Raw genomic sequence first — 25185 nt, 5'->3', positions numbered from 1 at the left:
GACGCCGCAGCTCTCAGTGACAAAGAGGAACAGTAGCGGTTTATTTATAGATCCACTTGAAGACAGCTCATTGTAACTACTGGAGTTGAATTTTTAAAACCTCGGAACAAAGGCTGGCTATTTTAAACTCTCCTTGCACTTAGTTCAATGGAGAGTGTTAGAGCCACCGACCACACCCCAGGCATCACTCCCAAGCTCCGTAATTCATACTTTGTGCAGCATCACAGGACACTAGCAAAGCCTGCCAAGACAGATAAACAGGACTGGCTCTGCCCAACCCGCAGAAGCAGCAGCCCTCAGATCAGCCAGAGCCCTCCACCAGCAGCCCCACAATTCCCAGGGAGGAGTTGCAGGAGGCAGTGTCCCATGGGTCAAACAGCCTCTCCTTTCCTGGAAAATGAAGTTGCAGACAGCTGTTATGAACCAAGGTTACATCACCTCTTCCCTTCCCTCCCCCTGCAGGCTTCAAAGACAGCCAGTGCCCCCCAGTGGATGCCTGCCCCAAGATAGCTGGCAGTAGCTGGCCCACCTGTGCCCGACCCACCTCCAGGAAGGAGCAAGAAGCTCACAGTACCAAACTCTCCTGGAGGACATCAGGAGAGTGGTGTGAGCCCAGACGCACCCTCTTCCCCAAGCCCAAGACAGTTTCAGGCCAAAGCCCCCTCAGCTACTCCATCTACCAGAACCATGGGTGGGGGAAGGGGGAGCAGAGAACACGGGTTTTTCTCAAAGCTTCCCGCATCCTTATTTGAACAATGACACAATGTGGGAAAACGTGAATGTGGACTAGATATTTGATATGAAGGAACTATTAATTTCATCGGATGTGATAAGAGCACTGCTATTATATAACCAAGAAATGGCCTTATTTGGAGTAAAAAATGACATATCTGGGATTTTTAAAACTACTCAAACTCTTCTTTAAAATGTGGGGGAAACAGATGAAATGAGATTAGCAGAATGTTGAAGCTAGGTGAGCGGTACATGGGGTTTGTTACATTCTTCTATCTTTTGTGCTAGCTTGAAATTTCCACAATACAAAGATTTTTCTGTTTTGTTTTGTTTTGTTTAATTAAAAAAAAAAAAAAAAAAAAAAAAACTTCCTGGTGACCGAAAGGAGCTATGGAGCTGAGGCCAGGCGAGCAGGACTCCAAGAGGAAGCTCAGCCACAGGATCACTCCCATTCTGGCGTCCTGGGATTTGCAAGCATGGGAGGCAGATGACTTTGTCTAAGTCCACGGAACGTTCTGACCAGCCTTTGGCACTGCCACAGAGAAAGCCCCTGATGGCAACGAGTACTCAGCGAATCCTGCAGCAATGTCCGGACCTTCAAAGAAACTAATTGTAAGATAATCTCCATGGAAACCATCTATTCTGATTTTTTTTTCCATGGTAACCAATAAGAACATAAACACAAGCACTATCCAACACCCTTACACCACATGGCAATGCTGCTGTCCAATCTGGAAAATATAAACCACAAAGGAATTTTTTTCCATTTAAAATGAAAAGTAGTTCTGAAACTTCTAGTCTAGGCATGTAGACTCTACCACCCTCTGTTGCCCCGCCACTGCCCACACCACCCCATGTCATCTGCCCCCCCGAAACTGACAAATAAGGCCAGAAGGCAGCTTCCTTCTTTTAGTCTGAGACCATCAAAAATGCCAAAAGAAAGACAGCCCGCTTCTAGCCTCACACACTCAACTTATGCTGCCCACAGACGTGAGAATGCTTTGACTTCCTGAGCATTTTTTATGTGCCAGACACATACTGGGCACTATGGCAAGAGCAAGGCCCCAGCCCTCCAGGGAGACAAGTTAGGTCTGGAAATAACAGACAACAGGAGACGAAGACTGCTCCAGGCAGGAGAGTGCTCCAGGCAGGTGCAGCAGGAAGAACTCACCAGCTGCCGGCCTGCCAACGAAGGCTGCATGGAGGAGGTGCCATCTGGAAAGAGACTAAAAGGATGAGTGCAACCCCACTAGGAGCAGTGAATGGTGGCCCCAAGAATCACAGTCAGACTTCAGCGACAGGCTTACTTCTACCTGTGGCTCATTTATTTCATGGTCAGGTGTCGGAGCTTAAAAAAATAGAATGAGGCCGGGCGCGGTGGCACAAGCCTATAATCCCAGCACTTTGGGAGGCCGAGACGGGCAGATCACGAGGTCAGGAGATCGAGACCATCCTGGCTAACATGGTGAAACCCTGTCTCTACTAAAAAATACAAAAAACTAGCCGGGCAAGGTGGCGGGCGCCTGTAGTCCCAGCTACTCAGGAGGCTGAGGCAGAAGAATGGCGTGAACCCGGGAGGCGGAGCTTGCAGCGAGCTGAGATCTGGCCACTGCACTCCGGCCGGGGGAAAAGAGGAAAAATCCAGATTCAATCTCAAAAAAAAAAAAAAAAAAAATAGAATGAAAACAAAAAGAACAAAATAAAAGGGAAGAAAGATCCTTAAATGCCAAAGCCCTCAGTTCTTGTCCACCCTCTCTGCTTTGCAGCAAACAATTGTTACAAGACTCTTCTTGTAGCCTCTGTAGGCTCTCCTGTGGAGAGGTGATGATGGGGCTCTAGATTGCCTGTCATCACCATCGGCAAAACGCCAGTGTCATAGCAGTGGCCCCAGTGTGTGAAGCAAAAGGTCCTTCGAGGCATGCAGCCTGGCTCTGCCTAGGACCATGTGTGCCTTGTAGGAAAGCATCACTGTTGAGACTCCACTTTCTGTCCTGTGACTCAGGTTCATTTCCCCACACGCACATGTGGAATCTCCAATGACCCCGAGCCCAAGCTTTGGTTGCCAGGGGAAAAGGAAAACCCCAAACAGTTCTGGAACTCTTGAAAGAGATAATGAAGCTCTCAAAGGAGTGTGTGTGCCTGGGTTTATGTGCCAAATGTGTACTGATGCATGCAGAGCTGGACCCAAGGGCCTCTAGCCTTTGTCTGGATTCCTGAGTCAGGCTGCTCTGTCTTCCTGGTACTGTGATTGTCTTAATATGCTTTTCCCTAGATGTCTGAGAACACACCTCCCATTGGTTAAGTCATTAAATAAACCTTCCATCCTCAGCATCACGCAACTCTCCTCTGGAGAGGAACCTACTTCCTTTTAGAATGGGAATTTTTCTAGTGACAGGAAACACCATCAGCCCCTTAAGGGGGCAGTTCAGAGAAGGGAGTTCTGGCTTCCACTCCAACCTTGCCACCTCTAACCTAATCGCTGTTTCAGGGCTTGTCTCTGCTCTTGCTACCTGGAGGCACCTCTTCAAGAGGCTCTGCAGGCCGGGTGCAGTGGCTCACACCTGTAATACCGACACTTTGGGAGGCCAAGGCAGGCAGATCACCAGAGGTCAGGAGTTCGTGACAAGCCTGGCCAACATGGTGAAACCCTGTCTCTAGTAAAAGTACAAAAATTAGCTGGGTGTAGGCGCCTGTAATCCCAGCTACTCGGGAGGCTGAGCCTCAGCAGAAGAATCTCCTGAACCAGAAGGCAGAGGTTACAGTAAGCCGAGATCACACCATTGCATTCCAGCCTAGGCAAGAAAGGCGAGACTCCGTCTCAAAAAAAAAAAAAAAAAAAAAAGAAGGCTCTGCAAATAAGACCTTAATCTGGGGTTCAAATGTTAAGCCATATACACCCAAGTCACCTCTGGCTCAGAGACTCTCACCCATCTGCTTCCCTAAAGCCTAGCAGGCTGTCTGGAGGATGGGAGCTGGCCTAGGCATCCACATCTGCAGGGTGAGAAGTGGGAGACAGGACACCAAGACAGCAGGGGAGACACCAAGGATAACCCAGGAGACAGGTGGCCTGGAGAACACAGATCCAAGACTAGGTGACTGGACTAATGGCAGGAGTACTAAGGGGCAGGACAGGAGCTGGGACAGAACAACAGGCCTGGCAGAGGCTCACAGCAGAGCCACAGCGAGTCCCATCTTCCTTAATACTGATGTCCTCAGCTGGTAATAAAACCACATGCCTGCCTGTCTGGTTGTAAACAGAGCCTTGGTAGGTGCCTTTGGGTTTAAAAGGCCTACAGGGCAGCACTGGGCTTTCTTTCTTGCTTTCTTTCTTTTTGAGAAAGGGTCTCACGCTGTCACCCAGGCTGAAGTGCAGGGGTGCAATCATAGTTCACTATAGCCTGGAACTCCTGGGCTCATGCAATTCTCTCGCCTCAGCCCTGAATAGCTGGGACTACAGGTGCATGCCACCAGGCCTGGCTGGGCTTCCTTTAAACAGTGCACTGAGATTAGAACCAAAGTTGGGTGGGCGTGGTGACTCACACCCGTAATCCCTGCACTTTGGGAGGCCAAGGTGGGTGGATCACCTGAGGTCAAGAGTTCAAGACCAGCTGGCCAACATGGCGAAACCCCATCTCTACTAAAAAAATACAAAAAATTAGCCGGGTGTGGTGGTGCATGCCTGTAATCCCAGCTACTCGTGAGGCTGAGGCACGAGAATTGTTTGAACCCCAGAGGTGGAGGTTGCAGTGAGCCAAGATCACGCCACTGCACTCTAGCCTGAGTGACAGAGCAAGAGTCTGTTTCAAAAAAACAAAAACAAAAACAAACAAACACACAAAAAAGAACCAAGGTCATACCCTTTTCCTCTTCTGGAAAGCAGCAGACTACAGTGGGCTGCGAGGGACACTGATTTTCTGATTGCCTCTCCCAAGCTGTACCCATGACGAGTCATAGAAACTTCGAAGATAAAGAGACTTTCTTCTTCCCCTAATTCCCTTGCCCAGGATGCCATGGTCACAATAGGCTAGACTGTTTTCCAAAAGACCAGTGGTTCTCCAAGTGAGTTCCTGGATCAGCAGCATCAGTATCACCTAGAAATCTGTTAGAAATGTGAATTCCCTATTAAATCGGATACTCTGGGTATGGGGCCCAGCAAGCTGTGTTTTAACAAGCCCTCAGAGTGATTCTGAGGCACACTAAAGTTTGAGAACCACTGTAGGAGGCTTACTATGATAACCATCAAATGTTGAAAGGCCTGTCTCTTCACCGTCACTGCCTGGGAAGCCCAACTAGCATCACCTAATGGATTTCTGCAAATGCTGTCCTCATGCCTATCAAAGGCAACTCCTCCCTCGTGGGAAACATAGTAATTATTTAACATGTACCTGGCAATAACGTCAGTGGTAGCCTCTGGAAGAAAAAGGAGCTGGGACCCTGCCCTGGGCCTGGGTGGCCCCACTTCCAGGAGCACTGGCATCTTTGGTACTCCTGGATCTTGCAAACTCCACATTACTCACCAGCCACTGGCCAAAGGTGCTCTGTTTCAAGCAGGAAACATTCTACAAAAACTGTAGTTTGGGGCTGGGCACAGTGGCTCACGCCTGCAATTCCAGCACTTTTGGAGGCTGAGGTGGGTGGATCACCTGAGGTCGGGAGTTCAAGACCAGCCCAGCCAACATGGTGAAACACTGTCTCTACTAAAAATACAAAAGTTCCCCGGTGTGGTAGCGCACACCTGTAATCCCAGTTACTCAGGTGGCTGAGGCAGGAGAATCGCTTGAACCCGGGAGGCAGAGGTTGCGGTGAACCAAGATCACACCACTACATTCTAGCCTGGGTGACAAAGAGAGACTCCGTCTCAAAAAACAAAAACAAACAAAAAACAAAACCTGTAGCTTGGTAACAAATATTACAAATATTGAATCTTCTTTATTTTTAGTATCCATTCTATTCCCACGGAAACTAAGAAACCCAGAGCACTTTCCACGAATTCTATTGAGATAAAGGTGGAGGAAAATGCAATCCGAGTATGAAAGGGGCCATCTTATCTGGCAACCTCTGCCACCTAAAGCAAAGGCTGCTGTGGCCTTTCTTCTGCAGGAAGGTCCTTTGCAGAGGGAGCCCATGAAATGAAAAATGCACAAAGGATGCAATGTAGACTGCTGGGGAGAAATTGGGTGCAGAGAATGGAGACAACCTGCGTGAAGTTACAGGAGACACCACCTCAGGCTGGGTCCCAGCCTCGGCTCAGACCAACACACTGGGGCAGCGCAGCTCTTACTGCCAACTAAGTTCTTGAAGTGGCTCCCAGAACCGGAAGTTTCTAGTATCCACCTTCCACCTTCCTAGTGGGGCTGCCTGAAAATCCTTTCCAGGAAAGACATGCTTGTAAGCTGCCTCTCCTCATACGAGGAAGGTGCCTAGCCAGATCCCTGGCATCCCCCATGCTGTGCACAGCCCCAGCACATCCCATGTAATCTGGAGATGCCCCACAGAACTGGAACCAGGGGGTCTGCAGGGGGATTACACGGAGGAGTAAAAGGGAGGTGCACTTGACAGAGCATTGTGGGAATGTAGACACCAGGAGACCCTGAAGCAGCACTGACAGGGGTCCACACACGAGCGTGCACATGCATACACACAGGGGAAGGCACAGTTATCTGTCCCAGGGGTGAGGATGCTGGGCTCCTTTTTCCCACTGAGAAATGAGGAGACTCCCTCTTGCTCTTTTCCAGTCAGGGGTCTTTTATTAGTGTTCTTGCACGTCAATCCCAGGGACAAGGACTTGGCTGGGGCCCAGGCTATTCACCAACAGGTAACCTCTGGGCTCAAAGTTCCTCCTCTGTGTGGCATAGGGGGCAGGAATGAATTTCCCCCAGGAGCCAGAGATGGGCCACCTGGTAAGTCCTAGGAAACATGAAAAAGAAAGTCCCCACTGTTCCCAAGTCATCCCATAAAGCCTGGCCCTGGCAAAGCCCCACAATAGCCACACGAGGTGGAATGGTGCCCCTTAGAAGAGGGTCTGCTTTCCCATTTCCACCAAGCTCTCATTCACACCGATAAAAAGGACTGTGGGCAATGCCGGCTATTCAGCCAAAGGGTGTGAGCAAAGTGAGAGCCACAACACATTAATAGGCACATCTTGACCCCCAGAGATGCCCTGAGCCCAAGGGAAGGGGCAGCTTGAGGCATTGGGGGTTTGGGCCCCATGAAGCCATGCCTTTTCCAAGTTGGATAACTTGCCTGGGCATCTTTGGACTTACCTGCAGCAGGCAGAAAGCCAGGAGTTCCCTTTAATAGTTTTTTTTTTTGTTTGCTTTTTAAGAGATGGGGGTATTGCTACATTACCCAGGCTGGTCTTGAACTCCTGGGCTCAAGCCAGCCTCTTGCCTCAGCCTCCCAAAGTGCTGCGATTACAGGCATGAGTCACTGCATCCTACCCACTTTAATGGTCTTGAAAAAATTAGGTGCCAGGATTGGGGTCAAGTGGAGAAGGAAGAGGCTCCTCTCTAAGACATACAAATCTGGGGTTCATTCCTGCTCCAAACACCCACAACACCACTCTTGCTAAGAATCCCTTGAACCCACACTTCTCCCCTCTACAGAAAGCAAATGCCAGACCATAAATCTGTGTTCTCACCAAGCGACCCAAGTCCTCCCAAGTGAGAAGCAAATCTGCTGCAAGGTCTCAGGGCTTGTGTCCCCTACAATTCCTGTGTTGAAATCCTAACCCCAAAGTGATGGTATTAGGAGGTGGGGCCTTTGGGAGGTGATTAGGTCATGTGGGTGAAGCCATCAGGTTTGGATTAGTGCCCTTATGAAAGAGACCCCAGAGATCTAGTTAGCCCCTTCCACCATGTGAGGACACAGTGAGAAGGAGCCATCTATGAAGCAGAAAACAAACCCCCACCAGACACTAAACTCACTGATGCTTTGCTTGGACTTCCCAGCCTCCAGAACTGTGAGAAATAAAATTTCTATATTTATAATCTACCTAGTCTATGGTATTTTGTTATAGCATCCTGAGCAGACTAACACATAATCTATGAGGCAAGGGATGAGAAAATAAATACATAACCAATATAATGTACATTATTTGGGTGATGGTTACATTAAAAGTCCAGACTTCACCCCTACACAATATACCAGGTAACAAAACTGCATTTGTACTTCTGAAATATATACGAATAATTTTTAAAAATCTATGAGGCAGGTGAGGCGGAAATGGGTTCCCTCTCCCCGCTTCTCCAACCCTCTAATTCCTCAGGCAAGGCACCTGGAGTGAGAATTCAGATCTTAAAAATCCACAGGCACCCAGGACCCCCAGATCCACAGCATAAGGGAAGCTCTAGTGCCAAGAATCTCTGGGCCAGGAATCAGGGCCCCATGAATCCCTAAGTGAAGCCCACCCCTGTGGCAGTGCCCCAAAATAGAAATGTGAGAGCTGAAGGACGGGCACAGGAGGTGGCTGGTGCTTTACCCTCAGCATCAGAGGAACTAGGAAGAAGAAATAGGCCATCCTTCAGCACGGATGAGGCCCAGGTCAGATGTTCTCAACTGACCCAGCCCCTCTTCCAGAGGACAGTTCAAGCACTGAGGCTCTGGGGGTCCTGGGCATCTTGTCCTGAGGAATCCTGGGGCAGAAGGAAAACTGTTTCCACCCACTCACAGATCTGCTCTCTCATCTGGGAGCACAGAGGACTTGGGTCTGCCATCAGGAAACACAATTTTGATGCCTGCAAGGGTCTAAAAACCTCACTGTCCCTCACTATGATGACCTGCAGAGAGGGGTCAACATGGAAAATTGTAAGTACTCCCATTCTTGCCCACTGTCCCTCACCCTAGCAAGTTTTGAACACACAATTTCCTGGATTGGCTTTCAGTCAGGGAGGGGAAAAGAACCCTTTTTTAAAACAGCTAAAGCTTGGTGGGGCAGGCATGGTAGTTCACACCTATAATCCCAATGCTTTGGGAGGCGGAGGCAGGAGGACTGCTTGAGCCCAGGAATTTGAGACCATCCTGGACAAGATAGGGAGACCCTTTCTCTACAAAAAATTTTAAAAATTAGGCCAGGTGTGGTGGCTCATGTCTGCAATCCTAGCACTTTGGGAGGCTGAGGCAGGTGGATTACCTGAGTTTGCGAGTTCGAGACCAGCCTGGCCAACATGGTGAAATCTCGTCTCTACTAAAAATACAAAAATTAGCCAGGTGTGGTGGTGCACACTTGCATTCCCAGCTAGTTGGGAGGCTGAGGCATAATCTCTTGAACCTGGGAGGCGGAGACTGTAGTGAGCCAAGATCGCATCATTCCACTCCAGCCTAGGTGACAACACAAGACTCTACCTCAAAAAAAAAAAAAAAAAAAAAAAAATTAAAAATTAGCTGGGTGTGGGGGCACTTGCCTATAGTCCCAGCTACTCAGGAGGCTGAGATAGGAGGATTGCTTCAGCCTGGGAGGTTGAAGCTGCAGTGAGCCACAATTGCACCACTGTAGTTCAGCCTGGGTGACAGAGTGAGACTCTGACTCAAAAAAAAAAATAGCTAAAGCTTGATGAGCACTTGTCATGTGCCAGGCGGATGCACCACGCATGAAATTCCATGAAGGAGGGCCTAGTCTCTCCCCGTACAACAGAAGAGAAAACCGTGCCTCCCAGATGTCTGGCCACTTTCCCAGGGCCACACCCCAGGCAGGGTAGAGAAAGGATTTAATCACAGGTTGGTTGGAACTAGAACCCAGGCTCTTAACCACAGATGAGCTTTCCTCCTTAAAATGAGATCTTGTGAGTGGAGAAAAGCCCTTAGCCCTAGAACTCAAGGTTAATGTGTGAACCGGAGAGCAGCCAACCCTTAGAACTCAGGAAGTGGTTTTTTTTTCCCGTTTCACTGAATTACCTAGAACTCTGTGTTCTCCTCCTACCCCACCCAGCACAACCTTTCTTCCCCATTGCATAATAGGCCCTCAGACATTTGGAAGGAGGGCAAAAATAAGTCAATCAAGCAAATGCATTTTTGCTATTTAAAAAGTGGTTTAAAAAATGCTTCTGTGGTTGAGCAGAAGTCCGTCCTATAGTGGTGGGGGTTTGGGAGGTGTTAAATTCAAGTTCAGCCAAGATACAGGGGTCTTTATGCCTTGAGGACAGGCCCCAACGGACAGACAGCAAGAGGGTGGACAAGAGCAGAGGGGGCCAGGGCCATGGCAGGGGACAGAGCTAAGCACCAGACCCTTGAAAACACTAGCACAAGCACCCACTGCAGACAACTCCCAGGGGCTCCCATCCCTTGCCCATACTCAGGCCCCTCTGGGAGGTGCTCATTTGCCTGCAAATGGCTCTTCCAACCTTCCTCCAGTCTTGTAGCATGTCACAAGGCAAAACATGGAGCTTCTGTCCACCCTCCGCCCAGAGCATGGCCTGGAATCCTTCATCTGCAACCTTCTAAGCAGAGAAAGTTCCCCAGCTACAAGCCCTGAAATCCCTCCTCATGCACAACTCAGCCAAGAATAGAGGGAAAATGGAACCCATTATTCTCATTCTGAATGGCTGGGAAATGGCTTTTGCTTTTCAACATGAAATGTGCCTAAAAATAAGCTGTGAATTTCAACCAGAGGTTGAAAATAGCTCTGCAGTGAACAGAGCTCTATTCAGAGTGGGCTCAAGGACAACTTCATTCCAAGATCTGAGAGTTGAAGTGCTGCAGTCAGAGAAAGGGTCATGGGCAGGGGGTTTTCCCGGGCAGAAGGACCATCACAGGCTCACAGGGCTGCCCTTGCCGTGGTCTGCTAGTGGGTGAGTAGAGTAGGGGGTCCATGCAGGGTCTGCCCCTCTGGCTTTCGACTGCTACACTGGAACGGGGGCATGGTGAGGAATTCAACACCTACACCTGCCCAATGGGCTTCCTAGAATCCCCAAATGTCCAGGAGTGTTTCACAAGGCTTCAGGGCCTGAGGCCCAGGGTGTAGACAGAGCTGATGTAGGCAGAGGATCATTAGATTCATGAGTTCTTGGGGCACAGCTATGGCGCCCATGGGCTCTTTGAGAAGTCGAGCCACACTGGTCAGCCACCAAACCACTGACCAGAAATTCTCCCAGAGCCAGGGAAGGGAAGCCTTTAGTCAGGAAAGACAAAAACACTCTCCAAGGTTTAAGTGAAGAAAACCAAGTTGCTAAAGGCAAAGGTTTTTGTTTTTTTTGTTTTTTTGGTTGTTTACCATCACCTCCAGAAGACTGAGACCAAACAAGATTCCTGCAAAATGACTTCTGTTAGAAACCCAGGCTGAGAAACCTGGGCCACCATTGCTGCTGCTGGTGGGAGCCCAAATCTGGCCCAACTGAGCAGAGTCCTCACACTCAGGGCTGCTGGAATAGCAGTCCTCGTCTGCATGCCCAGGGCCTCTCCCACCTCATCCCCGTGCTCCTCCCACTGCTAAGACAGCCCCATCTCCAGGCACATTCCCACACTCCTCCCACTGCTAGGTCAGCTTCTTTTCTGGGCTCCCCACTGAGGCAAGACTTATTGCAGTGATTCTAAGCTGGGGACAATTCTGCCCACCAGAGGGACATTTGGCAGCATCAGAAGACTTTTTTTTTTTTTTTTTTCCAGAGACAGAGTCTCACTCTGTGATCCAAGCTGGAGTGCAGTGGTATCATCATAGGTCACGAAAGCCTCCAACTCCTGGGTTCAAGTGATCTTTCCGCCTCAGCCTCCCAAGTGACTAGGATTACAGGGGAGTGCCACCATGCTCAGCTAATTTTAAAATTTTTTTGTAGAGACAGGATCGTGCTGTGTTGCCCAGGCTGGTCTTGAACTCCTGGGCACAAGCGATCCTCTAGTCTCGGCCTCTCAAAGTGCTGAGATTACAGGTATGGGACACCATGCTTGGCCTAGAAGACATTTTTGGTTGTCACAACTTGGGCTGGTGGGAGGGTGAAGACGCTACTGGCATCTAGTGAGTAAAGGCCAAGGATGCTGCTAAATATCCCAAAATGCACAAAACAGCCCCCTACAGCAAAGAATGATCTGGCCCAAAATATCAATTGTGCTGAGGGTGAGAAACCCTGGGTTACTGGAAGGCCAGTACATGGACAGAGCTGGAGGGACAGAGGCTCATTGGACTCGCAAGCTCCTGAGATACTACTGCAGTGTTCCTGGGCTCCCTATGGGGCTGAGACACTCTGGCCAGTCATGGAACCAGTCCCCAGATACTGTCTCAGTGCCAGGGAAGCCCTTGGGCAACAAGGGCAAGAACACACTCATCAGCGTCCCTTCCTATCTCAGAAGAAAACCAAACCACTGAACAGTGTTATAAAAAGTAGCTCTCTTCAGTTTGGAAAGATGAAGATCTTCTGGAAATAGACGGTGATGGTTGCACAACACTGTGAATATATTTAATGCCACCAAATTGTACACTTAAGAATGGTTAAAATGGTAAACTGTGTTATATATATATCACAATAAAACAAGACAAAACAAACTAAAAACCTAGTGCTCCTCTTGGCCTGGAAGTCCTGAGATCAGAGAAGTCCTGAAGGTTGACACCACACGGCATGTGTGTGTCAGCGAAAGTGTGCCTGGAGAGGACTTAACGTCCACTCAGGGTCTCAGAGGGGCTTGTGACAAATAAGGAAAGAGGTCTGATCTCAACCAAGAATGATTTTAGGATTAACAAGTCACTTGGTGGGGGTCTCAAAGCTCTCATCAGAGCCTGCCTATGTGGGTATTCAGGTACCATGTGGAAATGTTGGTTTGGGAAGACCAGGTGTTTTGCCTGGGGCCACACACCCAGGGTTCAGACTCAGTTCTCTGACCCCAGGACCAACGTCCTTTCCCCTATTTGAGGCCCATGCAGTGAGGGCCAGTGGGCAGAGCTGTGACTACAACTCCGACATGAGCCTGTAGATAGTATGGGAACAAGTGGTTGCCCTGAGCACTGCCGAGCTGTTCACCTACTCATGCCCCATCCTGCCATGCTGGGCTTCCCCCACCCACAGCTCTGGGAAGCAAAGGTGCTCCATATTCCATCGCTGAGCCAGGACTAAAGGAACAAGAAGCAGTTCATCCAAGTTATTTTTCTAATAGCTGTAAGAACATGGGATTCTTCCCCAGCTGGTAGATATTAACCATTCCCAAGAGGCAGATGTCAGTGCCCTCCCCTGAAATGGGGAAAAGCAGCCAGTAGTCCTCTGCCACCTGCAGTTTCTAGCTTTGCTCAGAGGGGTCAGCCTGGTGGGCCCCCAGCTCCAGGCATCTGGGAAAGGTGCCTAAGTCCCAGGTGTCTCATCTGTGAATTGAGCAGTACCTTTACCCACTCATTCTGATGAGATAAGGAATAAACAGGGTAGTGAGCATAAAAGACCTTGGCTGTGGATCACCAGAAGTGCCCAATAGATAGGGATTCACAGGAAAGAGGGCAGGGACCTAGAGGTCTGCTGGGTCCCAGGGGACCCCAACCCTGCAGTGTGAAATGTCTTTCTGGGTGGAAGATGAACTGGCAGCAAGCAGTGTCTCATGCAGCCCAGTCATCCCCCGACAAACCCAAAAGCTGAAAACTGGCCACAGACTAGCAAGTACAGAGGACAGCCAACGGACCAGGCAGGACGGCAACCCTTGTAAGAAAAACCATAAATCCCAACTGGGCCAATGCCTAGAGGCAGCTCAGGACACAAAACAGGGGACATGTGTATGTGCTGGGGTGGGGAGATGGGGGGGTCTATCTGCTGCAGCCACAGAAGCCCCGGGACAGACTCAGGAGGCTTCCTAGTTCTATTCTGGGCCCCAGCCTTGACTCGCTGGAGGCCTTGGGCGAGCCACTTCCTGTTGTTTGGGCCAGTATCCGTGTGGGGGAGGCCACACTCTCTCTATGGTCCAGCAGAGAGACATCTAAAGAGCCTACGGCCATAGGAGCTTAAAACCCTCGGGGTTCCACAACCTTGGCTTTAATATTTATTTCAGTCCAAGCTGAATATGACCTTATGTAATGAGACTTTATCAGTCATCAATTTTTTTCCCCAAATATTTGTCAAAAATGTTAACTATTTAAATTCAGGAACATTGAATATTCTTTTACCAACAAAGGTACTAAAAATGGTTTGTGGCTGAGGAACTTCCTCTCCATGGTTAGAAAAAAAAGGGGGGGGAAGTGAAAGCAACAGGGCTGGGCCTTTCCCATTTGTCCCAGCTGTGGCTTCAGGCCCTGAACCCTCTAGGAGCCCCACATTTGGGTCCTGTGGCCCAGGGTTCAGTATGGGACGGGTCCCTCATCCCCTAAGGTCTCAATCAAACAGCAGCATATGCCATGGAAACACGCTCTCACCAAATGGCACAGGGCTGGGGCACCCAGCAGCTTGCTTAACAGACTCTTTGTGTCTTATTCGCTCACTCTAGATGGAAAACAAAGCACCACAAGTTCCAAAGTATTTGGTAAATGACAAGATCTTACTAGGGTCCCTTTCCAGAGACGGGCCTAAACCTCCGCCCTCAACATCTCCAAGCCCAGAGCTGTTCGCCATGACCTAGCCCACCAGAGTCACAGAGCTCAGGACATGCCTGCCAAGCCACTTACCAGATTCCCCGTGGAGCTGGCCAGTGTGGCTGGGGGCCTCGACACTTTCATGACTTCTCCATGATCAATAATATCAAAGTTACTCTTCCAAACCATCACCTGCCAAAACCAACAGGCACACCAAGTCAGGGGGAGAAAATCCCCTTGCCAGTGGGAAGGGGGATTTGAGGAAATCCCCCTTCACTGAGGAAACGGGCTCAGAGGCCATGCCCAAAGTTCTGAGCCATGGTGGGACAGTGGTCCCGACCTGACACCCCAATTCAATTCCGGGACATACCCCACCTCCCTGGGGAGCAGGCTTTGTGGACAGGCCTCAAGAGGACCTGGATGTGACCAGGATGGACCACTGCAGCATGACACCACCAGGCCTTGGCACTTGTTGGTTCATCTCCCTAGGGTGTCACAGGCCTGAGCTTCATGGGGTTGGCTCCTTTGCAGGCTGAAGTGTCTGCTTCAACAGCACCACCTTCTCAGAGAGGCCTTTGTGAATGTTTAAAATCTAGCCCGCTATTTACTTCCTTCATAGCATCAGAGTAGGGAGTTATTTGATCCATTTGTCCCTTTTCATTGTTTATCATCTGCCTCTGTACTAAAACAGAAGCTCCTGCGGGCGGTGGCCTGGCCTGTTACACTGTGAGAAGTGGTTAACACATGGACTCCAGGCCAGAACATGCCTTACTGAACGGCCCAAGGCAAGGGATTCAACCTTGTGCCTCAGTTCCTGCATCTGCGAGACAGGGATGAGCCAAGTTCCCATCTCACGGGGCTGCTGTGAGGCTCACAGGGGAGTCTGGAGGACGCGGGCACACAGGAAGTACTCAGCAACACACTCGTCATCCCAAGGCTAACTCAGCCACGAAAAACACGTCCTATTCCGAGTGTCCGCCTATTAGCAGGACCATGTCCCGCGGCTCCTTGAACACAGCTGAGGGAGGCACCTGGCTGGGGAGCAAGAGTGCTCCCTGCTGGAGGCTGCTGGCCACGCACGACGGTGTGCTTCCAGGGCCACTTCCAGGATGGCTGGCTTGGGTGTCACAAGAGAACTGGGGAGTGTGTGGCCAGTGGTTACCTGAGGCCACAGAAAAACCACCGTATCCACACAAGATCAACACTCCATGTGCCCCAGACACCATCCCTGTCTGTCAGGACGCAGCTGTGAGCCTCGTTCTTCAGGAGGCTCTTCACTGCTATCTGAGCAGCTCCACTGTTTCCTCTCCCACATGGATGGCATCTAGGGTCGTGCACATATCACCTTACAAACAGAACGTTAGCACACACGCACCCCTGTTTATAGGGTCTTCACGTCACTGTGCAAATCCAACTGCTGAATAAATTCCTAATAGTAGAGCAGTTATCGTGAATGCAAACAGACAATGCCAGTGTCACTCCGAAAAAGCTCAGAGTAGATACTAAACAGGCAGCCTGGGAGCTGATGGCAGCACTGCTGGACCTACTTTCCACCAGGCTGCCTCTCCTACTATGTCAGTTGATTCTACCATGACTCTATTTACTGTATGAAGTTACCAGTTTCCCTGTCTTCTAAGCAATAAGCCAGGCCTCATGCTCAGGGAAGGCTCAGGAGTCACTTTTGCCTTCCTCCTCCCTCGTCTGCTAGAGCAGGACTGGTGCTGGTGTGGGAAGACGCCTGCTGTCTCTAATCCAGGCTGTGGTCAAACAGCCTCCAACTACCCTCTGCCTTACTGGAAGAGACTCAACCAAAATTGGTAGATTTGGCTGAGACCAGGACTCATGTAGGCCAATAGGACTTTTCTAGGCTGCACAACCAGAGTTAAGAGACTGGGCAGCGGTGGAATAAACATTCTCGGCCATGCATCAGGTCAACAGTGGCACAGAACAGCCACTCTTTCCTCCTTGCCTCATCAGGGGCTGTGGTTCTCTGGACGAGAGGACTATGCGGACACTGGAGAAAGACTGCTGATGGGTGGACTCTTCAGTGCTCCTGGCCTCCCCAGTGCCAGGGTCTGGACTAGGCCCCAGAAGAAGGGTGCCTGCCAGGAGACAGGTCATTGGTGATTAGCCGTCAGAGCACAAGGCACCAGGGCTGACAGGCTGAAGCCTCAGAGCAGAGGGTGACAAGGTGGGATAGGACCTCTTCACAATGTCCTCTCTCTGCAGCCAAAAATAATGAAAATGCTGACCCCTCAAACAGTGTCCAAGTGGTCTGGGAGCAAAGGACAGCAGATGACAGAGCAGAGGCTCCCAGGGCAGGAGAATGGCTCTGAAGTGAGACATGCCCCGGTGCCGGCCCCAGCTCTAGCATCTGCTGGGACTTAGTTTCCTCATCTACAGCATGGGGAGATGAGAGGGCCTCATCTCCCACATGGAGATGTCACAAGAATTAAATGAGGTATGAAGTTCTTGTCACATTGGCCATATTCCCAGGCCTGCAGTAAGATCATATTAATAATAATCATTATCTATTTGTTTAGAATCAGGAAAAGAACTAAAAAACCAACTTTTCACGACAACCATAGCCCAGTCTCCTTCCACTAAATGCTAGCCTGAGCAGTAAGGATTCTGAGATGCGGCCATGAGGTTGGCACTTGCAGGAGGCCCATTCTGGGGTGGCAAGGGCCCTGGATCTGGCACACCCACCTTAAGCTCTATCAGGGCCTTTTTAGTCGCTGAAAGCCACCAAGGAAGCTGGCGAAACCCAGCCCATCCCCCAAACACCCTGTTTGGTTCTGAGCAGAAATCAGCTCAGATTCCTTTCTTCACCATTTCATTCGACTACTCTTTACTTACTTGTTCATCAGAGCCTCCAGAAGCAAAATACTCCCCCGTTCTTGAAAAGGCAACAGTGGTGGCTGGTCCCTGGCAGAACAAACAAAAAATAACACACATCAAAGGTCATTCTCCATTCTAAATGCACAGGAAGAAAACGAGACGTTCCTGAATGAAAGCAGCAGCAGGATAAAGGACCGAGAGCCTACTCAGCCCACTGTCCTCCATAACCTGTAGCCGAGGAGCCTGCCTGTGGCCAGGTGCAAGCGCCACTGCTCAGGCCTCTATTCCTGAGCACTACAACTGGGACAAGGCCAGGCTATGAGAATGTGGGTGACAGAGATGAGTGAATGGGACAGTCTGTGCTGGCAGCCCTCCAGGGCTGGTCTCGTCCCCATTTTTCCAGTAAGAAAGCACAGGTCAGAGAGGTGCACTGAGTCACCCCAGCCATGGCACTGAGAACAGAACTTGGTCCCTTTGACTCAGACCAACCCCAACATCCAACATCTCCCCAACAGTGCACAGCTGCTGACCAGAGAAATAGAGGATCACCAAGGAAGAGCCAGTGGCTCAAGCAGTCAGGGCATAGTTCAGGGCACAGGTGACAGGAAGGAGGTTTCCAAAAGTGCTTGGGCAGCAGAGCAACGTGACATGTCTCTCTAATTCACTTGTCTTATGTTCAGGCCATGGGTAGTGATGTGCCCACTCTGGCTTCCCAGATGCTAAAGGTCTGTGTGACCATCTAAAGGGGAATGCCAGGCACAAGCCAGGCCGTACTCCAAGGGCTGGGGAGCAGTCCAGGCCAGGGGGGATGGGGGATGCATGATCTCCTAGTAAAGAAGGGTTCTTCCCCACATACCTAAAATCCATCCCAGAAAGGTACACAGAGTAACCATCTGTTTAGCTACAATACCATGACCACAGCCACCACTATCTCTTCCTCCCAGTAGAACATTTACTGTGGCCAGTACCTGGTATTCCCAAGCAAAATCAGATAAAAGAGGTTCTCTCCTAGAAGACAGCACAACTACTGTCACCAAGTCCACCTCAGTCCCCCCAGACCAGTGCAGGGAGTGGCAAGAGCCCCAACTGCCCATGAGAGGAGCTCTGGCAGCATATCTACAGCTGACCCATCAGTGAGAGGAACACTGGGAGGCGCCTTCCACTCAATGCCAGAAAAGACCAGCCAAGTTCTGGGAGGGAAAAGGGACCCTGAGGCCATGGAGGAAGGTAACTTTTGTACCCCAGAGAGACAGGCAGGTTGAAAGGTGCTATCCAGCCTCAGACACACTGGACAGCAGGGAGTATGCCCACCCATGCTTCCAGAGTCCACCTTCGGCTCTTCCTCTCAGAGGTGCTCATAACAGGGGTGATAAAAAAAGTGAGCACTGGTGAACACTGAGCACTCAGGCGCTCAGAGCATAGCACCTGCATTTACCCACTGAATTCTGAGAGAACAGTCTGTGTGGTGACCGTCAGTCTTAGTCCACTTCTGTTGCTATAACGGAATATCTGAGACTAAGTAATTCATAATGAGCAGAAATGTATTGGCTCACAGTTCCGGAGGCTGGGAAGTCCAAGATCAGGGGGCCAGCATCTGGCAAGGGCCTTCTTGCTGAGTCATCCCATGGCAGAAGGGCAAAGAGAGGGTGAAAAAAAAAAGGGGGCCAAACTCATCCTTTTATAAGAAACCCACTCCCGTGGTAACAAACCCACTCCTCCAAGAATGGCATTAATCCATACATGTGGGCATGGCCTCATGACCCAAACACTTCCCATTATGCCCTACCTCCCAACAACCCCACACTGGGGATCAAGTTTCTAATACATGAACTTTGGGGAACACATTCTAACCACACTACCTTTCCTAAGGATGCCATGTCCAAGTGCAGGGAACAAAGCCTGAGAGGACACAAAGACAAAGCCTCTGGACTACACCTGTCCTCCTGCCTTCTTCACATAGGTAGAGCTACAAGCGCCCAGGAATGCCCCACTCCCAGCAGCCCTGGGAATCCTAAGCTGCCATTAACCAGGATAATATAGATCCACTTTTACTAACAGGCGAACAATGCCCAATAACATCAGTGAGGGTGAAATCCCAGGTGGAAGACATCACGGGCTGTCATCCCGTGCATGTCATCATGCAGTGCCTGAGTGCAGGATGGGGGCAGAGCATCCATCACTCAGATACCCTTTCAGGTGGACAGTCACCAAGGGGTTAACAGAGGCATGTGAAGTAATTTCAGGTAACTTTTACTTGATTCTTAGAAATGTTGTCATTTTCCATTACTTTGAACCTTTTTTTTGCAGGCAGAGTCTCACTCTGTCACCCAGGCTGGAGTGCAGTGGCGCAATCTTGGCTCACTGCAAGCCCCGCCTCCCAGGTTCACGCCATTCTCCTCCCTCAGCCTCCCAAGTAGCTGGGATTACAGGCACCCGCCACCATGCCCGGCTAAATTTTTTTTGTATTTTTAGTAGAGACGGGGTTTCACTGTGTTAGCCAGGATGGTCTCGATCTCCTGACCTCGTGATCCGCCCGTCTTGGCCTCCCAAAGTGCTGGGATTACAGGCGTGGGCCACTGCACCTGGCCATGAATCTTCTTTTTTTTTTTTTTTTTTTGAAACAAAGTCTGGCTCTATCGCCTAGGCTGGAGTGCAATGGTACAATCTTGGCTCACTGTAACCTCCGCCTCCTGGGTTCAAGCAATTCTTGTGCCTTAGCTTCCCAAGTAACTGGGATTGCAGGCGCCCCCCACCACACCCAGCTAATTTTTGTACTTTTAGTAGAGACGGGGTTTTGCCATGTTGGCCAGGCTGGTCTCGAACTCCTGGCCTCAAGTGATCCACCCTCCTCGGACTCCTAAAATGCTAGGATTACAGGCATGAGCCACCACACCTGGCCTACTTCGAATTTTTTTTCCTTTTTTTTTTTTTGAGACAGAGTCTCACTTTGTCGCCAGGCTAGAGTGCAGTGGTGCGATCTCCATTCACTGCAACTTGTGCCTCCCTGGTTCAAGTGATTTTCCTGCCTCAGCCTCCCGAGTAGCTGGGAATATAGGCACGCGCCGCCATGCCCAGCTAATTTTTGTATTTTTAGTACAGACGGGGTTTCACCATGTTGGCCAGGATAGTCTCGATCTCCTGACCTAGTGATCCACCCGCCTCGGCCTCCCAAAGTGCTGGGATTACAGGCGTGAGCAACCACACCCGGCTGGAATGTCAAAAAAGATGGGCCTTTTGCCTGCCCAGAGCTCACTGAGTAATGGCAGGTTTCCAAGAAGTCATAGTAACTAAGGGACAAATACTTGCAGGTCTCTCTCCTTTCGTGTCGTGGCTCAACCACCAGATGCCAAGTTGGGAAAAGGTGGTGGAGTCAGAGCAGCAGCAACAGCAGCAGAACCAACAAAGCACTCAGCTCAGCAGGGGTCAGGACCAGAGCACAGGCATTGGGAGCCCTGCAGATAAGGAGTGGAGTGCCAGCACTCCTTCCCCAGACCAAGCCCCAGGAAGCTCCAGGGATGAAGCGAGTGATAAGCTATGTGGATCTGCAGTCCTTGTCCTCCCTAACAGTGCCTGTTTACCAAGAGGACCAAGCAGCTCCTGCTCTAGGTACCTTCCACAAAGCCTCCTGTTCCTCTGTCTAGCAGCCCAGGGCACTCAAGAGGACAGCACAGAGAACACCTGGGCTCTGCTGTGGGCCAAAGCCAACATGTACTGTAAAAGAGACGGTCCACTGCTGACATGCTTCAGGGCCTAGCCTTGGAGGCTCCAGATCACTTCGGGCCCTGCCGAACTTCCAGGCTCTCTCCTTCTCCCCTGCCCCAGTGCTCCTCAAACACCATGAGGTAGACAGAAAAGGTGCTCTCTTTCTCTATATTCTTTCTGCTGTCGCCTGCAGTGAGTTCTTAATTCAGGTATTTTCAATCTTTTTTTGATTTTATATAAATTCATTTAAGGCTACAAATTTGCCTCTGATGACACCTTCAATAGATCCTGGAAGTTTCCAGTATGCAACATTTTCAGTCATTCCCTTCCAAATGTTTAGTTTCTACTGCAATTTCCCCTTCAGCCCATCGGTTGTTTGGGAGTGCATTCTAGAATTTCCAGGCTGGGCATGGTGGCTCACACCTGTAATCCCAGTATTTTGGGAGGCCGAGGCAGGAGGATCATTTGAGGTCAGGAGTTCGACACCACTCTGGTCAACATGGCGAAACCCTGTCTCTACTAAAAATACAAAATTAGCCAGGTGTGGTGGCGTGCACCTGTAATCCCAGCTACTCAGGAGGCTGAGGCAGGAGAATCACTTGAACCTGGGAGGTGGAGGTTGCAGTGAGCTGAGATCATGCCATTGCACTACACCCTGGGTGACAGAGTGAGACTCTGTCTCAACAATAAATAAAATAAAATAAAGTTTCCAAACCATAGGTGCTTGAGGAGTCTCTTCTTATCATTGCCAGCAGCCAGATATGATGTTCTTGGAGACTGTTCTACCCTCATGATGGCTTATTCCTTTTATTTAATCAATCACTCTTCATGCATCAGGGTATCTACTTGGGGCAGGGATGTTGCCAAGTCCATCCCCTCCAAAGGCAAGACCTGTCTCTGGGTGTCTCTGCACACCCTTGAGGATTCCTCTAAGTAGCGGCTCCTGGCTGGGCCTTCAGCAGTGTGGATGCCAGCCTGTCCCCAGACACCAGAGGCGTCCACCTGTGGGAAGCCCTGGTCTCCCTCTGACTCCAGGCCAGGTTCACCAGCAGGGATGCCTCACAGGCTCAGTAAGGGCCTCCCTCCCTCCCTTGAAAGACCAGACAGAGTCTTCAGGGAGATGGTCCTGCTTAACCAGTCATGAACCCAGATGCAGCCTGGCCTCTACGCTACTCTCCCTGCTGACCAGGCCATACCTGGCCCTGGAGCTTGGCTGGACCCAGAGTCAGTCATTTTACCACACATCACCTTCCGTTGCCAATTTCCAGACCTAAAAAGGACCCACATCACCTGGTTTCTTCAAACAACAAAGTATCAACAGAGAAAGTTTTTTTTTTTTAAGGCGAAACAAAGGAGCCCATGGTAGTTAGATTTCACAGTCGGGCTGGCTCTCGCTCCGCTGCTCCAGCAGCTCATGCTGACCTTGCTGCTCTCCTCATCCTCCTCACCTTCTCCCACCTGACTCTCGGAGGCCCTTGTGTGCCTGAACTCTGACTGCATGCCCACAACAGCTATGCTGGCAAACCCACCACCACCTCTCAAGAGTTGCAAAATATTTTTTGTTGGCTCTCATATGCAGTCTTCCAGTGAACAAATAGGATTGTCACACCACATGCCCCTCAGTCAGAGGTAAAAGCAGAGTGGACATCACACAGAGAATGGAAGTGAGGAGGCCCAAGAGGCCTCTGGGGTGAGTGCTGTGGTCTCCGACGCCTGTGCTCAGACAGAGAAACAGCAATCCAGCCCACTGGGATGCTTCTTCCAGAGCCCCACCAGGAGGCTCCTGTGCTCACTTACCAGGGTCTGCTGTGAGCTGGGCTCTCGTGGCTGAGTGGGGCCCATAGGAGGCCATCATAACTCCACGGTTGGAGAGTAACCTCCTGGCCCTGGCTGAAGACACCTGCTCCCAGCCCTCAACTTTGGGCTGCTGGCAGGGGACAGAGGGCCAGGCCGACCTCTTGGTTTCTTAGTGTGAAGTAAATGAGCCGTTCTCTCTCTGCATGTCCTCTCACCTCTCACAGGAGGTATCCAACCACCCAAGCCAAGTGTGACCCTCCTGAGCATCAAAACGGTCCTCAAAAATGCCTAGACAGGAGCTACAGAGCTCTCACAGAAACAAGTGAGGGGCGGCCCACTCCCAGAGCTGCCCTCCACCTAGGATGGCCAGAGGGATGACCCACTGGCCCAGCCACTGTCACACGGCCACCTCCCCTCCTTGAGGGTGCGCCCCCTTTGCTGCTGCTTTCCCAACCTCAACCTAGGGCCCAGCATGGCGCAAGCACTCTGTAGGTACCAATGGGTCCCTACTCTGAGCCTGCAAGTTCCCACCAACTAAGCCTCCAAGCACAGCCCTGAACACAGACAGCAGCGCCTCTGCAGGTCTGGGTCCAGGGCAGGGGCTGCTCATCCACACGGGGTCGGGGGGAGGGTGGCGGGGGTGCATGGCACCGCGTGCAGCTCAGTCACTCTACAGCAAAACACACACCAACTGCACAGCCACAAGCACCAGATTTAACTCCCCACCCACAACCCGCCCACCATCCTCTCCCAAATAGCTCTAGAGAACTTAAACCAAGTAAGTGTGGCTCAGGATTATGTTTCAGAAAATATAGAAAGATAAATCTGTATTTCTAGCACACTGCCCCCCACGCTTGCCACACATGGGGCTGTGAGGGCCTCACATGGGGCATGAGGCTCTGAACAGCAGTGGTAGTTGGTAGGGAAGCCCTTCCCTCTCCTGACCAGTGTTCCTTTCTATAAAATGAGGCGGTGAGATGGGATGATGAAGTTCCATTGCAGCTCTGACAACCCAAGTCTGTATGACATCCAGTGAGAGGCAAGGACTCCCTTTCCTCCTGCTTAACGTCACAGTCGTGTCATACCCCCTGACCAAGACTTCCCAGAGCCTCAAATAGGGCACTGGCACCAGTGCCACCACACGGGTTTCCTGATCCACCAGCCATCCTCCAGGAGTCAGGCCCTCGAGATGACTGGAAGGACAGGCCTGACAAAGGGCAGTGCACATGGACATGTACACCAAGGCACTCGGCAAAGCAAACCCATGAGGGCAGCTGGTGGGGACACCGAGTCTGGGTCGGGGAGTCTCCCCAGCCCACCACCAGGGGACAGATTCCAGGAGCTGCATGACGAAAGAAGTCAAAGCAAAATGTTCTGGGGAGACAACAACCCTAAGCAAAAGTAAAAGCCAGGTGAACCCATGAGAGATTCTGAAGGTGCGCAGGAGAGGAAACACGCTTGCCTCCAACCCCGGGGCAGAGGCCACAGCTGGGAATGGGGCAGCTAAGGCACCAGACATCCCCACAGACCTGTTTTCCTGATAAACAGACTGCCCACCCACTCAGCATCACCAGGACCGTGTCCACAACAGAAACTTCGAATGCCATTTTAAAGAGCTCTCACCTAAAATGGCAGTGTGTCATTTTCCATGAGCTCAAGTGGAAAGTGATTAACATCTATGAGGACGTACTGTGTCTGGTGCTGGGAAATTTAGACATATCCTCTCCTACCATGAGGCAGACAATGGGATGCCAGTCTCACAGATAAGAAAAGAGGCTCAACAAAGTCAAGGTCTTGCCCAATGTCACAGAAAAAGAGGCAACACTGGAATCATCTGACCCCGTGCCCAAGCCCATTCCTCCCCTCCTGAAGCTCAGGCTGTTTCAGATGAACAAGATGGGAGAGGACCCAGTTTTTCAAAACCGGAAATGGGTAGGTACAAACTGTTTGTTCCTAAAAATACTGGGGTTTTCCTGAGAAAGCTAAGTATCATCCCCACCAAACAAGGCTGTGTAACCTCCCCAGCTGAACACATCCCAGCACTTGGCCTCAATCAAAGATGTTTGCAAAGGTGACTGTGCAAGCTCTAGTGTTCCCAGGGCAAAGGATGCGGAAGGAGGGCAATGCACCATACCCTGCAGGCAGCACCTCCCCCATCTGTCCACTCTCCTCTCAGGGTAGACAGATTTGAGAGGCAGAGGGCCCTTTGTCAATCCGAGTCCCCAAGCCAGGACTGCAGGAGAAAAGCACCTGAATTCTTCAGGGCCACAATAAACTTGTAACCAACATCTACCCCTGCTACGGTGTGAATGTTTTTGTCCCCACCAAAATTGATATTGAAATTGAATCCCCAGCCAGGCGTGGTGGCTCATGCCTGTAATACCAGCACTTTGGGAGACCGAGGAAGGTGGATCACTTGAGATCAGGAGTTTAAGACCAGCCTGGCCAACATGGTGAAACCCTGTCTCTACTAAAAATGCAAAAAATTAGCTGGGTGTGGTGGCATGTGCGTGTAATCCCAGCTACTCGGGAGGCTGAGGTGGAAGGATCGCCTGAATCCGGGAGACGGAGGTTGCAGTGAGCCAAGAGCCAAGATCGCACCACTGCACTCCAGCCTGGGCAACAGGGTGAGACTCTATCTCAAAAAA

At 50.7% G+C, this 25185-nt stretch overlaps 1 protein-coding gene across 7 annotated transcripts in view; it reads right to left on the bottom strand.

Annotated features, from left to right (window-relative positions):
• The window catches only part of POC1A (POC1 centriolar protein A), an 81173-nt gene that overhangs the window by 33620 nt on the left and 22368 nt on the right, over positions 1-25185 (bottom strand). For 6 of the 7 annotated variants that reach the window (XM_023195568.2, XM_023195567.3, XM_023195563.2 and 3 more), the window contains 2 exons: positions 17057-17125; positions 14291-14389 (listed from right to left, as the gene is read on the bottom strand). In XM_023195568.2, the coding sequence (XP_023051336.1) occupies positions 14291-14389; positions 17057-17125 (168 nt within the window). The remainder of the gene's footprint in view (positions 1-14290; positions 14390-17056; positions 17126-25185) is intronic. The other variant, XM_023195564.3, reaches the window with a different exon arrangement.

The sequence above is a fragment of the Piliocolobus tephrosceles genome, chromosome 2 (assembly GCF_002776525.5).
Source record: "Piliocolobus tephrosceles isolate RC106 chromosome 2, ASM277652v3, whole genome shotgun sequence".
In the NCBI taxonomy this organism is placed as follows: Eukaryota; Metazoa; Chordata; class Mammalia; order Primates; family Cercopithecidae; genus Piliocolobus; species Piliocolobus tephrosceles.
The sequence above is the reverse complement of the archived record's forward strand: the minus strand, read 5'-3'. Positions and strand labels throughout refer to the sequence as shown.